The sequence below is a fragment of the Amblyomma americanum genome, chromosome 10, assembly GCF_052857255.1.
Source record: "Amblyomma americanum isolate KBUSLIRL-KWMA chromosome 10, ASM5285725v1, whole genome shotgun sequence".
NCBI classification, from domain to species: domain Eukaryota; kingdom Metazoa; phylum Arthropoda; class Arachnida; order Ixodida; family Ixodidae; genus Amblyomma; species Amblyomma americanum.
Window position 1 is genome coordinate 62,041,528 of NC_135506.1, and position 15,967 is coordinate 62,057,494.

General features: G+C 46.2%; 1 protein-coding gene across 2 annotated transcripts in view; it reads right to left on the reverse strand.

Annotated features, from left to right (window-relative positions):
• Nucleotides 1–9,288, reverse strand: part of LOC144108769 (uncharacterized) — a 48,947-nt gene extending 39,659 nt beyond the window's left edge. Inside the window, exon 1 of one of the 2 annotated variants that reach the window (XM_077641940.1) lies at nucleotides 9,025–9,288. In XM_077641940.1, coding sequence (XP_077498066.1) covers nucleotides 9,025–9,048 — 24 coding nt within the window. In that variant the 5' untranslated portion in view covers nucleotides 9,049–9,288. The remainder of the gene's footprint in view (nucleotides 1–9,024) is intronic. The other variant, XM_077641941.1, reaches the window with a different exon arrangement.
• Between the last annotated feature and the right edge of the window lie 6,679 nt (nucleotides 9,289–15,967).

Below are 15,967 nucleotides of genomic sequence, written 5' to 3' on the forward strand. Positions count from 1 at the left end.
AAAAAAGAAACAAATAAGCGCTGTGCAGCAGAACATGAGATTTTTCTCTTTACAGAGAACAAGTAGATAAAATGAAACACCCTCGACTTCATGCATTTGCGAAGCAAACAAACACATCTCAACATAACAATAAGCGGAGTGACTAGTCTCTGGTCCACATTAGCCTAACGGTTAAGATCGCCTAGATAACGTTCACAATGACAAAAGGTGCAGGACGTGTTCTCGGTTGCGTGGTACTACGCCGACTCAGACGGCGACGTTAGTTTTGTCCGGAGTTCCCCACAAAACCATTTCAACTCGAGCTACGTATCCTGGTAACTAACTGCCGCTGTGCGTGTGACACAGACTGCTTCGGGTAGTTCAATGTTCCCGCTTCAACTCCTAACGAGCAAGTGTTTTACGTACCAGAGGCCAGAGTCGAAATGCGATGCAAGACGTATATTCCGCTCTGGAGAGCCGCTGGACTGAAGCACACCGATCAAGCGAGCGCCGTGGCGTCGATCTACGCGACTAACTCGGTCAATGGAGCACTACACTGGACGCTAGACGTCGCGGCGCCCGCCAACCCTCTGTGTCCAGGTGCATGCAGTTTAGGCAAAAAAATGAGCACGCGTTTGTCGCGTCCACGACCGCGAGCAAGGTTGAATCGAATTCAGCGCCCACTTCTTTTATCGTTTTGTTTGCCCTTTTGAGTGCGCCGACACCGCACGCTTCCGCTGCTATTTACAGCCCTCCCCCCCCCCCCCCCGCCCCGCCAGAATACCCGTTGCGTTTTCTATTTTTTTGCTTGTTTTGAAACGATACTTTGCCTTCCCACGTGGTCCTGCTCATATGTTCGGTGTTTCGGAAGTGAGACTATGGCGTGTCGCTCGAGAGAGGCGCCGGGATGAGGTCTTGTTAAGAGAGAAATAGACTGTCCGAACAGAACTAAGTTCAGAAACAGCTTCGTCACGTTCGAAACCGATCGCTCATTCCGAAACGTCCCACACAGGTGTAGCATGCCGGACGTAAAATGGTTCGTACAGGAATACCGCAAATAGCACTACCGAGGAGGGAAGCAGTACATCCGCCAGAAAGGACCGTTAAGCGATGCATTCAAAAAGAAGTATGGCGGAGCTGGTGTCGGTTTCGCGTGCACCAACGCCCGGATTTATACAATACCATGTCGAAGGGTTTATTGTCCGATGATATGTGGGGCATTTGAACGAGGCATATTTATGCGCGGGGAAAGCTCGCCAACTATCGCTGCTCACGAATGGGAACTACTCCTAAACGGGCGATGAACTCTCTTGGCTGTGTCTGGCTGTCCGGTGCTGGAAATGTCGACGACCTTTCGCGTGTTAGCCCAGTGTAGCGCTTGCGGATGAAACGAAAAAGAAGAAAGAACACTTGCTATATGAGATGCTAAGTGCGGTTCGTTGACTCCAGATTCGGCGCACGACACAAAGAAAAACGAGACCTGGGAAAACACAGGAGTCGGGAGTTGGTCCTCTACCATATTATACGTGCCTTTCCTACAGCAGAGGTGGAGCTTCGGGACTTCAAAGTCCGCATACCTTACCACATCATACCACGCCATATCAGGAGCACAGTACGGCACGGTAGTGCACTCTACGGTACGGTACGGCACAGTACGGTTCGGTTTGGCGCGGTCTGGTACGCCACGGTATGGTACGTACGGCACGGCACGGTACTGTAGGGTACGGCTCGATGCGGTACGGTACGGCACGATGCGGTACGGTACGGTACGGTACGGCCCATTACGGTACGGAACGACACGGCACGGTACGGTACAGCACGGTATCGTACGGTTTGGTAAGGCATGGCACGGTATGTTATGGTATGGTATGGTATGGTATGGTACGGTATGGTATGGTATGGTATGGTATGGCATGGTGCTTAAGGTATGCGGTGTCGAATGTCTCAAAGCAGCACATGGGTTATGAAGAATGGCATGACCATTATTTGAAGAGCTCCAGCTGCTCTTCAATGCTCTTCACGGCATATTCGGAACTCCCTTTCTTTATTGTTGCGCATGCACTTAAAGACATTTTGGTAAGTTTTGAACACTTCTTCGCTAAAGGAACGAAAACTGACAAGGCTATTCGAAAGCCACAATTAGAAATAAGTATAAAGTAGCAGTATATTACATCGAGGTTCAGTGTCCACTGTGCTCACCAAGTGGCGGGCTGTTTTCCGTCATCACCGGCAGTGTCACTTCGAGGGCCGACGGTGCATTTTCTTTCATCTTCAAACTGCAAGCCCTTGGCCGGAAGGATCTACTTGTGACTTCAGTAGAGCGCACTACTAGTATATAGTTTCGTCAACTTACTATTACGCCCACGCCTCGTCCTCAACCGTTTTTGGGGAGGCATTCTCAACGAACGGCATGCGCTAGATTAAGGAGCGCAACTGCAGCCGCCAATAACCGTGTGCGTGTTTTGTCATACGTATTTCGATGCCTTGTAAGCGACAGGGCTCGTAGCAGCTTTTATCACAATTCATTGTCCGGAATATTTCCAAAAGAAAAAAGAACAACTCAAATAGCGATCCTAGCTTCCGAATAAAAACAATTATTGGGATTAGTGCCAACACATCAACCTACAAATCACTCTATAGGTAAGTAAAGTTAAGAAGAACTCACAACAGAGCTTACAGTAAATGCTTTGTCGTGCACTGTGCCTCAAATGTCACCGTAAGAGACCCAATATTTCAATTAAATTGGTCTACAAATTACTCTATAGGTATGTAAAGGTTAGAAGTCACAGCAGAGCTTACAGCAAATGGTTTGTTGTGCAGTGGGCCTCAGATATCAACGCAAAAGACCCAACATTTCAGTTAGATTGGCTGTTAGGCCAGATTTTTGCTGTGCTAGATTTTTACTGTGCCATTACGTGAATGCTCTGTTCCAAGCGTGTAGCTCGTATAGAAGGTCGCACCGGTTCATAAATCGAAGGATAAGATCGATATCGAAAATTATCGTCCTTTATCCGTTAGATACAAGGCGTAAAAAGTGCTCAAAGGCGCAATATTTGAGCACTTAGTACTATATAAAGTATGGTTAGAGCAACATCATAATCAACAGTTGAGAGGTGAGACGATATCACTTGTGCCAGATTGATAAACTCGAGAAATCTCCAAGGTTAGAGGCCACAGTAGTTCCGCCTATAAAAAGCAAACAGTCATGGACAGTTCTTCGCATTAAAGCACAACTTCCATAACTAGCAAGACACAGAAAGCTAACTGGCCGTCACTTCCTTTATCTGCTACAAGACACTGAGTTCGATTTTGACTCCTACGTGTGCATACGTCCCCTAAGCATATCACACCTTGTACTAATCGCACTTTAGCCATTGCACCGTGCGCATCATGAGTTGTCTGTAAATGCTCGTTTTTTCGCAACCATCGCTGAGTGGAATACTTGCGAGTCGTATCAATTTCACGACTTCGAATATGTGAAGACTTCCGAATATATAAACTGTAGTTGAACTAGCTCAAAATGGCGTAATTTTTTTTCTTCCTTTATTCTGACACTTTAGCAACCGCACAGTGTTCGCAGTATTATAAATAGGAAACAAGAAAGCAGTATGGTGCGCATTTTCTTGGTACGACAGCAGAAGCTACAAAAAAGCATTGGCAGAACTTCCTCAGTGTATCTCGCTGCCAAGAAAGGCTTGTTAGTGGCTTTCACGCGTCACTTCGGTGGTTGTGGTGGTGTAGCGTGAGGAAGCCAAATGGCCAATCGATCAAGCACACTTCAGAAGCCAGCGGCAGCTTCCACTACAGCGCCAGCAGGCTGAGACACAGTACACATGGAAGAATGGTGTGGCCAACCATTTATCTCACAGTCCAGGCCACGGGGAGAGAGAGAAAACGAGAAAAACATCACACGGGGCCGTGCACAGCGAAGAAGACAAAGCGCTGATTTAAACGGTTGCGATCCGATATATACGAACAAAATAACAAATTTATATGGATGTGCTTGTGTATATTTCTGTTTATGGTTGAAGAAAGAAATAACTGCAGTGCAGTGAGGCACGCCAGCGTCCGTGCAATATATTTATACATTTCAATTCACTTGGCTTGCAATGATTGGCGCCGCATTTCTAACACCTACGTAAGGATGTTTTTGTTTCGCGAGCTAGGTTGAAAGCAATCGAAAAATGTATTAACAGCAGCGTTTTCATAAGTTTTCAAGCAGCTAGTCCAGTATAGGTTTGCAAAACTTTCTTGTATTTTTGAACCGATATATGCTATTTGGCATAATACGTTGCGCATTACGTGTTGCTCTCGAGCTCAAGTAGCACCGTTTTGTTTATTTTCATGTTTCGCAGTTTTGATCAAAGCATTTTATTCCTGCCACCTTCACATTATAATGTGCACCTATACTGTAAGCGTGCAGTATTCGTGCAAATTAAGCTTTTCTGGGGGAGCGGTCTGCGAAATCACCCTTGTGTGTGGAAATTGTTATTTCAGTTAAAGAGGAGGACACATTAATGGAACAGAAAGGGAACCAGAAAAGTGTAACAGGAACAAACTATATAAAACTGCACACGCTTGCACACAGTGAAGCCTGTGACTGCCAGCCAAGAGTGCAAGTCTCTCCAAGCGAACAACATGCAGTTTACACAAAAAGAGGAACTTCTTTGTTACTTCCTGGGTGAAGTTTAAAACCACTTCTGTGTATTTTAGGGAAAGAGGAAAATTAGCTATAAAACATAAAACAGTGTGCTTATAACTAATGATCATCTAGTAATCAAGTATGAATGCTCAAATTTCATTCTATTCCGTATTCAAGGGATATGTGCATGGTAAGGCCACAAATAATAATAAGTTGCAATTCTGTCGTGCGTCTACTTCTATAAAAGCAAATTTCTTCACAAAGGAAGGGGCGTGTACTTTACTGTCATGTTTGTATAGCTTGTGTATACGGCCGCAAATTGTTTCGCATTGCTCAGTTTAAACACTGCAGCACATTTTGTGAGAATACACAACTTATTCCGATGAGCTGACATATTGCCAGCACAAAATGGACACTCCCACAATTGCAGCTAAAAATCAAATAGGTTTAAGACCCTCGCAGCGACTTTCGCGACTATGCTGTGCACTAAAATTTTTTTTTTACCTATCTGCAAGACATCCGACTATTGCGAAAGTTTAAAACATTTTTGTATCCCCACCTTAGATATGTATTCAACCCCGAAATCTAAGACCACATTTTTTTTTGCAAATTCTTAAGAAGGGGTTAGTTTACTGCATCGTTCTGTTACCACCTTTATTTTCCAGAAACCTCTCCACAACACAGACGAGCATGTCAACTGGATTTTGATGTGCCATCTGAAACCTGTTTTTTTTTTTTCATAAACGAGTCATTTCTTTCTCGCCTCCAGGTGGTGGCGTCACATCAAACCAGGCCTGTGTTTGTCGCTATCACTGCTCATATCTTCACCATTTCACAGCACAGTAATCGTAAACTGCAAATTCATACGTGAGCATGTATGGGCAGTTTAGATTAGTGCAATGCCATTTTTTACGCTAAACTTTCCCCGTTACCACTATTTAATTTGTTTCCCTTCAAAGGTCAACTTCGAACCGTCGAAGGGCTTTCGAGATGCTCTATTAACGCTCTTCCGTCTACTCACGAAAGAGTCTGCACAGGCGGCCACATTTTGCGGTTGGCTTCGAGAGCGACAGTTGAGTCAAAAACCGCTTTACGGAAAGAAAAAAAAACAGAGAATGCGGATGTACAAGAAGACTCATTGTTATTTCGAGATTCTTTCTCTGTCAGTATGCTGAGCGGGAAAGCAAGAAAATTTAGTCATGTTGTCACCCGTTCACCATTAAACACTAGGCTCGCTGTCAGCCATGCATGTAATCCCTTTCCTTATAGGCACAAAACGTTGAGGTCGGGTAAACACCGTAAGCCGTACTTTTTCCGCAACAAGATGTCAGGGAGGCTTGCTCGCGCAAAGTCACAGGCAGGAATAAACGGCTCGAGGCAACGGAAGTAAAGCTACACGAAGATGACGCAGATATGCTTGACTGAGCACGCGAAGGAGATAGCATGGTTGCCAAAAACTATTATGGTAAGACAGCGACATCTGTGGGCACCTCTTGCGTAAAATGAATGTAAAGTGAGCGTGAGCCAAAGGGGGCAGTGTGAACGCTTCGCCTATCGGGGCAAGACGCTGTACATCAACCGAAACGGCGCTTACAAAACAATCTGCAATACATTTAGCACAGCACGTACCACTATCGCTTAACGCATATACCGGCCCTCTACTGTGCACGCGCTAATTGCTCGTTACGCGGCAGGCATGGGCGCTGTTGACAGGATCGTGGCGCCATCTGGCGCCTTCAGTGAGCTCTGCGCATGCGCAATAGAAGCCCACTGTACGCGGCAGTTCTATCGGTACGGGCTATGCTACAATATCTGTCTGTTCGGCACCGTCTCAGTGGAAGTAAAATGACTCGAATGTGTGTGCGTGTGTGTGCGCGCGTGCGCGTGCGTGTGCGTGTGCGTGTGCGTGTGTGTGTGTGTGTGTGTGTGTGTGTGTGTGTGTGTGTGTGTGTGTGTGTGTGTGTGTGTGTGTGTGTGTGTGTGTGTGTGTGTGTGTGTGTGTGTGTGTGTGTGTGTGTGCGCGCGCGCGTGTGTGTGCGTGTGTGTGTGTGTGCGCGCACGAGACCACGTGACACCCACCGAGCAATAACTTGTGGTCCGTAAAATACAATGCGATAGATTCGTACAGTGATGTTTACGCTTTCTTGCTATCACTTATCGTGCACGCTATAACACCAGCAGACATCCGACACAATGGTAAGATGTCGTGTGTGCCTCTAATACCCCTGTCACACGGGACTTCTTCTCGGCCTTTGCCGTAAAGTTGTCTTATTGCACTAAAGGAGGAAAACCGAAAAGGAGCAGCGACGCTGCTACACGGCTAATCCAAAGGAGCTAGAACGCGGCCTCCGTGAATGCCAAAAGTCACCGCTCTGTGTGAAGCGGCGCTAGTAACATTATGAAATTAAAGCAGACGGTAGCACTTCAGCTAAGAGTGCATTCGTTTATGTTGGAAAAAGTAGCTATCACGATAATAAACGAGCGTTCTGACGGTGAGAAACGGATATTTTGAAACAAAGTTTCTTTTTTTTTTCATCGTTCTCGGTCCGACCACGGTAGGCGCACTTTTCCGTTCGGCTCCTCGTTGTGTTCGAGAAGCGTGCTTTGTTGCTTGTGTCTTTGTGCACACAAGCAAACTCAAAACACGCACACAACAAAGAGCAAACGAAGAAAAAACAGCAAAGCGAGATGCGCAAGCACGTGTGTGTCGATGCGGCTGCTGAAAAGCGTTCAAGTCCTTTCTTAGCAGTGTGGATGTCTTTAGTCATAGCCTCCTCTACGGTTAAGTGCACTGTAACGCAAAATTAACCATTGAATAAGATAAATTAGATATTTTTTACGGTTTCAAAACTAAAAATTGCGTTTTATTTTTTATTCTTTGAGCTCGCTAGCTGGCGCTGCCGTCTGGGTTGCTCCTTTAAGCAACTTTAAGGCCGATGACGGCCGCCTTTGCGGCTACGGACCTTTATCGCAAAGGTCTCGACGCTTTGCCGTGTAGATGCGCGTCACGCGCCTTTGGGGCAAAGGACCTTAATTTCTAAGGCCTAACAAGTGCCCGTGTGACAGGGGTATAACACCTTTTCCTAAAGAAGGGTGATGTGCGTAAGCCAACGTCGCTGTGTTCTCCAGAAAGAGGACGTTTGCGTCCGGCGGGCAGTGCTCCGAATACGATGACGAAGTGCATACAAGAGGCAGAGACCTTGAATTCATCTCTGGGTTCATTGGCAGTTCGAAAACGACAGTCACGATGACGACAGTGACACTCGTTGCTGCCGTTGAATGAACGACGTGAGAGAGGGTGCAGCATGCAGTGCTAATAATGAAAGAACAGCTGCGGCTGGTAAACCGACGTATAGAATAGCGTATATCCTGTCTGTTCACGTCGAAATGGCAAATTGTCATTACTTTCTTCACTCCACTGCACTGTCCTTTTCTAGCCGATACGAAAGTTATCACTAGAGTTGCGAATCATTTGTGCGATAAATACTGGAAAGTTCCGCTTATCTTCTTAAAAGAAAGTTCCGCTTATCTGCTTACCTCTCTTCGAACTAAAATATGCGCTTTATGAACTAAAATAGTAAAAGTGAGCATATAGGGGAGGTAGCTTATAAGAAATATCCGTGAGCGAGAGTTATGAAAGATAGCATGAATGCTGGAATGGTGGTTAATTAAAACGATGGGGAATATTTATATTTAAGCTTTAGGTAATAACGTGAAAAGTCTAGTCTGCTTATTCTCGGAGGAAAAGAAAAATAAAAACTAATAGAGTGGCGGGGATGATGTTTGACGAACGTGAGCACAAAATAATCAGAACTTTGTGTTCAGTGAAAGCCGCTACATGTTTCTGGCTTTCGTTCTTTTTGATTTTAACATGCAGCAATCACTGAGCATCTTTAGAAATAAAAATGCACAAAAGATAACCTGGCATTTCACTCACGTTGGCCGCAGTTCATTCTGTGCTACTTTCTGAACATAGGCAATATAACTATGCTATTATTTTCCCTGTTCAAGTGTTGACATTAATCTTCAATGACTCATCATTACTTAGTCATAAAAAAAACCAGTGCCCCTCCCTTTTGAAGGAAAAACACAGGTGCTCACGCGTGCCTAGCTTTTGGGATACCCCCGTCAAATGAGTCATTGTCAAAGTGATAACATTCGGGAACCCCCCATCCGTCTCTTGAGAACAACACAAAACTGGACGAGTCTATGTAGATTCATATTTTAGCAGCCCGAGAAAATGGAGACGAGAGCAAAGACGTCTGTGTTACGTTTGCACTCTGTTCCACCTTTGATCTTGTCTTGCACTTTTTGCGCTGCTAAAATATAAATCCATCCCTCCCCTCCCCCCCCCCCCCACCCGCCCCCCTTTCTTTTAGGCCAATTTTTGCTCAACAGCTCACCTTACTTCCGAAACCGGAATCCATGCAAAGTTCCTGGGATGCCCTCTTCGAGATGTGCTGTGCTGGTTATGGTGCAGGCCGTATCCGAAACGTCTCCTACCGTTGGCGGTATTTCGGGCGCCGAAACGACTAAGCGCGCTCGTCGTCTGCTGCTCGTTGACAGCCGTCTGCAACCGGCGACGAGCGGACGACCTTTCTTTGCGTTGGTCGTCTGCTTTCTTGTTTTAACGTCGCCCGTTCATTGGACCTGCACGAGTTGCATTCAAGTGAGACTGAATGAAGATCCGCGCATACGATTAGCGAGCGGTAAACGAGTGTACGGTCTGTAACTCCGTCCCATTTAAAAGCGTGCAGCGCCACGGAAGCTAGAGTTCGCTTCAGCTAATCAGGAGCCTATTTTTAAAAAGCAAATCCTTTCGCGCGTCAGAATGGCTCGCGGCTTCTTCCGGCTAGCGAGCACTGACCAAACGAAAATACCAACGAAGTGATTGACAGGACAGCACAGCCAATCATATTTTTTTTTCACAAACGAACAGCTTCTTCGATTCGGACGTGCGGACTTGATAGCTTCTGCGACGCTGCGCGCAATTAAGCGCGAACGGCGCGCAGGAGCCGGCAACCTTGAAAGCGCGCACCGGGAAAAGAGACAAAGAGGGACACTCATTCAACCGGCCCGCTGGCGTCGTTTAGATGTGTCAGGAAGAGTTCGACCTTGTCCCAAGCGAACTGGGAAATGGCGAGGTCGGAGCGGGGAAATGGATAGCCCCCAACGCAGCGTATACGTGTATATACATGTATACCAAAGCGCGTTTTGTTTTTCCCGCCGGGCCGAACTTGGCCTAAAAACAAAACGCAGCCACGTGTAGTCACGTGTACGTTTTTGCCCGAGGCATTGTCACTCACGCGTCGCACACTTGTTCTGTGTGTGTGGAGGAAACGTGTCTTTACCTGATAGTAGCAGCGGCAAATATATTTAAACAAAACAAAACCGGGAACTGAATAAATAACTTCGATCTCCCCTGAGGCGAAGGAAGAGCGAGAGTGGTAGTCCAAAATCCCCTCCCTTCCTACCCACCCCCACACGCAGCCTTGCACCCCACAATATAAAAATGTACCCACATTACTGGGCTGCATGAAATATACAGGGTGAAGGTTTCTAGAGGAGTATTTTGGCATATGTTTTATCCTTTCAAGTACAGATAAGGCACATGCTTTTCCATCATTCCGAAAATCAACGGTTCTTGGGCGTCCGATCGCCTAGCTATGGTTCAGAAATGTTGATGAATATAGAAATAACTAGGACAATAAGAAAGCAGTGAAGTGCATTTACTAGACACTGCTAGGCCAAGACCAGAATCTTTGCGACAAAATAGCTGCCCCTTGGTTTTACTCACCGATCAGGCTGACACTTTCACACATGGAGGATAATGAAACTAACGACAGAGCAGAGAGCCGTGGGAAGGACAATTACAAGCACAAACGTTAAAAGACAGGAAGAGGTGAGTGTCAATCCAGACTCTCAACGGCATCCTAGTTGAATACAATAAGAAGAAATGGGCGGGGACAGTGCATGTAATGCGAATGCAAGATGGTCGTTAGGGGTAACGGAGTGGATTCAAATAGAAGGGAAGAGCAGCAAGCAACGGCAAACAGACATGTAGGAACATACGATTAGGGGCTTTGCGAGTCCCGACTTATCAGAGACCAGTGAGCCAGCCCTTGTCTTACAGCGAAATTAAGCGGTACTAGCGATGACAATGGCGAAAGGATATATCGCGTGGTTTCCACCGCACTGCGCAAACGGTTTTCGTAACCCTTGACGACTCCCATCATCCTGAATTGCCCTAAAGTGGTTTAATTGTCCATCCCTAAATCCAGCGACCATACAATAGCACTAAACTGACTGCCTATCAGAAAACGAATAATCTGCAAAATTATTGGAGCAAGTCATTCATCCTCATCGAAGTAAAAAAAAGAGATAGTATTCAAATTTTGACGTGGTCATATATCTCTGTCTCATGCCGTCCGTGCTTTTCATACGGCTTACAACACTATTGGTGCGATTATCCCGGCGAGTATACTGCCTGCCACTGTCCCGCCGTAGCTACGCTTAGATGTTAATTAATCTCGGGAATTCAAGGCACGCAGCTGTCACCTGGCAGATCTACGTCGTCTTGCATTCAATCTCCGCACAATAGTCATCAAATGCTGCTGTCAGCAGGCTGAAATCCAGGTGTGGGCATTTTCATGTAATTTCTGGTAAGCGTTTCATTGTCTTTACTTTAACCTTTTGATTCCGAAGTTATGAACTATTCATAGAAAATAATCATTAGATCCACAACATTGTAGGTATATATAATGTGCACAAATTCACAAGTCAATATAAATAATTACACTGCCAAAATTAAAAAGAAAAGCGGTATGTCACGAATCCGAAACAATGTGGAGTTGGTCACTTCTGCGCAGCTGGTACGTGCTTCGTGAAAGACAGACTCGAAGGCCTGCGGACTCTAGACGACTTTGTGCAACGCAAATGTCTTCCTATTTCTGCTGCAACAGTTTTCAGAAAATGAGACACGAGGAGTTGTTGGACGCCTTCTGGAAGTCGCACATTAATAATAATAATAATTGGTTTTGGGGGGAAAGGAAATGGCGCAGTATCTGTCTCATATATCGCTGGACACCTGAACCGCGCCGTAAGGGAAGGGATAAAGGAGGGAGTGAAGGAAGAAAGGAAGAGAGAGGTGCCGTAGTGGAGGACTCCGGAATAATTTCGACCACCTGTGGTTCTTTAACGTGCACTGACATCGCACAGCACACGGGCGCCTTAGCGTTTTTCCTCCATAAAAACGCAGCCGCCGCGGTCGCACATTGCCGTCTCAGTTTTCGTCGCACAACTTACTCACAGTAGCGCCTAGCATTCTGATTGGAAAGCACTGATCACTGAGAACATTTTGACAAGGAACTGTGTACGCAAGCTTCATGTTGTAGTGAGTACACTGCTTGCCAATGGTATGTTTCGAATTCGCGGTTCTGGGCTTTAAAGAGTGAACGTTTCTGACAACGCTCGAGCAGCGATTAAAGAGTTTCTCTGATTCTGGATTCATTTTTGTCCTGTAAATCGCTCTTGCACGTGTGAAGTCAGTTTTCCATGAGGCAGCGCCCTTAGGTTCCTGTTATTTGCATTAGTGACTTGCCTAGCAAGGTATAGCCCGAATTAGGGCTTTTCGCGAGTGACAGATCAATTGACAATGACAAAACATGTTTCACCGGGTTTAAAGTCCTTCTAGCTGCCTTAAAAAGGCGAGCAAGCAAAGCGCAAAATGGCTAATAACGCCAAACTGAAATTTTTCCTTCCACCAACAGTAAACCTGCATTCCAATACCCTACTTTTCGAATATCGGCATGGTTCAACTTTCAACAGTGCATGAGTAAGCTATAGGCCTCTGTGACAGTTCGATCTATAGCATGACACCATCACGGTAACTGAATATCCGCTTCTGCCAGCCGCTCTTTCGGCCTCCCCGAGCTCCATCACACTACGTATAGTGACCTCACATGCATCAAATTACTATCTCCGCACTAGAGTAGAATACGCTGCCGCTGTTCGAAATCCTCACCAGAACTACCAAATTCGAAACATCAGTCTTTTACTAAATCATTTTGTTAATATCGCAACGCCAGAAAATCGCGCTTATATTGAAGCACTGCCAACGCGACGTGAAACTGCTCATTTTTCACTCCTTGGCATACTTTAAACTGCACACCACCAAATCCATGAATTTTTCAGCGATCCATGAGAACTTTTTTAGGCGTAAATCATATTGATGACTGCTTCCTTTTTTTTTGGTTTCCTATCGCGCAACAGAGGCAAAGCCGTCGGAAACCTATTTTTCCAAGCGTTCCTTTCCATGGATTTCGAGCGCCATGCCTAAGGACAGCTGTAACTTATTGGAAAACCTTTTTGTACCCGACGGTACTAGGGGTGGAACCCTGCACCTCCCAATTACACGACGCTCAAGCCACATGCGACACCAGCGCGGCCGCTTGGATCATTCTCTTTGCGTAATGCATATTATTGAGCATGCATGTACTATCGCAATCAAAATTTTACGGGACACGTGTTCTCGGAAAAAAAAAAAAAGTTTATTAAAGCTCTGCCACGCGTCCCAGTCACGTGGTAATGTTACCAGTGGATAGAGCCTGCCCGCCCCACATACATTTTTTTTAATTGGTTTTGGGGGAAAGGAAATGGCGCATTATCTGTCTCATATATCGTTGGACACCTGAACCACGCCGTAAGGGAAGGGTAAAGGAAGGAGTGAAAGGAGAAAGGAAGAGAGAGGTGCCGTAGTGGAGGGCTCCGGAATAATTTCGACCACCTGGGGATCTTTAACGTGCACTGACATCGCACAGCACACGGGCGCCTTAGCGTTTTTCCTCCATAAAAACGCAGCCGCCCACATACATTGGCCGAAATAAACTTTTTGCCATTTATTCGCGTCCCGTATACTTTTGATCGCGATAGTATAGTCATTATTCGAGGCTGAAAAATGACTAGAGGCCATTAGGAGAGGCTTTTGTACTGCAGCAAGCTCAAATATTTGATAATAGTAATGGTAGTAAAAATAATCTAACTTTAGCAGTCCGCGCACCCATGTGATGCCGTAGAACCAAAAGAAAACAAATGAACGGCTCTGTTCATGAACGTAGAAAGCAATGCTGTATGTATAGCTTTCAATTTGGTGTTTGTACATGCTCTGAGGACGTTTCAGGTTATTCTATTTCCCTGCGTACTTGTTTTAGGACTAACACCGAAAGCTTCAGGAATTATAGATTCTACACTAGATGTTCAAAAGAAAGAAGTTTCGACCAACCTGCTTAACTTTTGTTGTGTAGCCAAGGAAAGTGTCGCTACAATAACTTCCGACCTTCCAGTGCGCAAAACGGGACTAGAGGAGACAGAAAGGCGGGAGCACGCTGAAATTCAAATTTTGACTACTGATAAAGTGGCTTCTATAAAACGCATTAAATATATTCTTGCTGGACAATGTTCAAGGAGCGCCGTGCTTTAACATTCCAGGCATACCGCAACTTTATTATAGCCCCTTTGAGAGCCCCTTAAAAAGCAGTTTTGCTCACTCCGTTAATATGTGCCAACCAACCCACATGAGCCCTCTTCTTGAATCAATTGTTTTAAAGCTACAAAAGGTTTTCCGGGTGCATTCTGCGTATGCAAGGACGCATGCAGGCAAGAGTCAAAGGTAAGCGATGCCTAAAACGTTTTTTGTTTACATATTAAACAAGATGCGAGCAAGCTCTCTTGACATTCAGATCCTATCACGAGCGGCACTTGCATGGCGGATATTCGCTTGCGTCGTATAGCAACAGCCATTTTGGGGGGTAGAGTTGTAGTTGTAGTACTGCCACAAGAAAATTGAGAATAAAATGCAGTAGGTTCTGTGCATTGGTAGCAGCTATCATTTTCACGTATGGAGAGACCTGAAATAGAAGAAATCAAGTGAAAAGGACGCAGTTAAGAGGCGCGCGTCCCAACCATGATGTGTGTCGAAGCGACGACGGCAACTCTGTGCAAGCCACCGCGCCCATAGCAGATTATAAGAGTTGGCTGAGTGTGTGGGTGTTCTCATCAGAAAGCAGACGACGCTGGGACACGAGGGACAACGAGTATAGCGCCTAAACATGTATTGCGAGTAGCAGAGTGGCCTGAAGGACAAGTGGCGTCGAAACATGGAGGTTGTTTATAGCGCATATGATCAATCACGACGGCCACACCGCTTCTGCCAAGCGCCACGGAGACACATCCATGCACAGTACAGGTGCGGCCTCCTAGGGGATTGAAAGGTTCGGCACGGTAGCTTGACTAGCATTGCAGGGTAGATCGGGTGGAAACGCGGATGCCAGAAAAACAGAAAAAACAAACGTGACGTATTATGTGTCGTCCCGTGTGACGCTCGAGATCGCGTGATTCTTGGTGAGATTATGTTCGGCGGGAATCAGGATTGTTTTCCACAGATCTGCTTATATTTTCCTTGACACGGTCCGTTGCCGGCCGCCAGAGGGTATTCTCTGCAGGTGTGCGACCCCCTCGTTAGTCACCGGCCCCGACGGCACCGTTTCCGGTAGGGCCTGTTGCAGCCGGCGCCACTGGACACCCACCCCTCTTGCGTGCTTTGGTGCACGAAGGAAATAAAAGCTACGCAATTAGAATTACGTCTTTCGCTTATATTGCTGTATACAAAATGTACTCAGTAATAGGGCAAGAAAATTTGAAGCATACAGTCCAGCCCGGATATATCGAACCCGGATATTTCGAATTACTGCCTATATCGAGCACGAAGATAACCCCTTTGAAAATCCAATGTAAAGGAATGAGAAAATCGCTCAGTATATCGAACTCCAATTTCGCCAGTTCGATATATCGAAAGGCTGTGCAACGCGCCCCTGCAACTGGCATTTGTCCTAACAGCGCCCTTTGAAGTTGATACCTCTTCGCGCGCGGAGACTGGTCGACTGCGTGGCCTTCGGCACCTGCTAGCAGCTCTAACGGTGGGAAACCGCGCGACAAACTGAACGTGCGGTGTTCTTGAGGGTGACCTTCGGACTGTTGCGCTCATTCTCCACGCCACTTCGCTGTCATGCGCCGAAGCCGACCAACCTAAACCCTAGTGGCTGCTCTCACTGGACATGCTTCGCTCGCTTTGCTGCTGAAGACGGTGCGGAAGATGAGTGTAGTTTAATTTTAATGAGCTATTATTCTAATTTTCTATTAAACACGTTGTGATAGAGAATGGCTGGTTCCAAAGCGCCGTACACCACAGTTTCGGCGTGCAAAAGCTTAGGATAGGAAACGCTTCGCGAGCTGTGTTCTGCCGGCACTCCGGCGGGCGGAACGTCGCTGCAAAGTGCGGGTTCAAAGAGT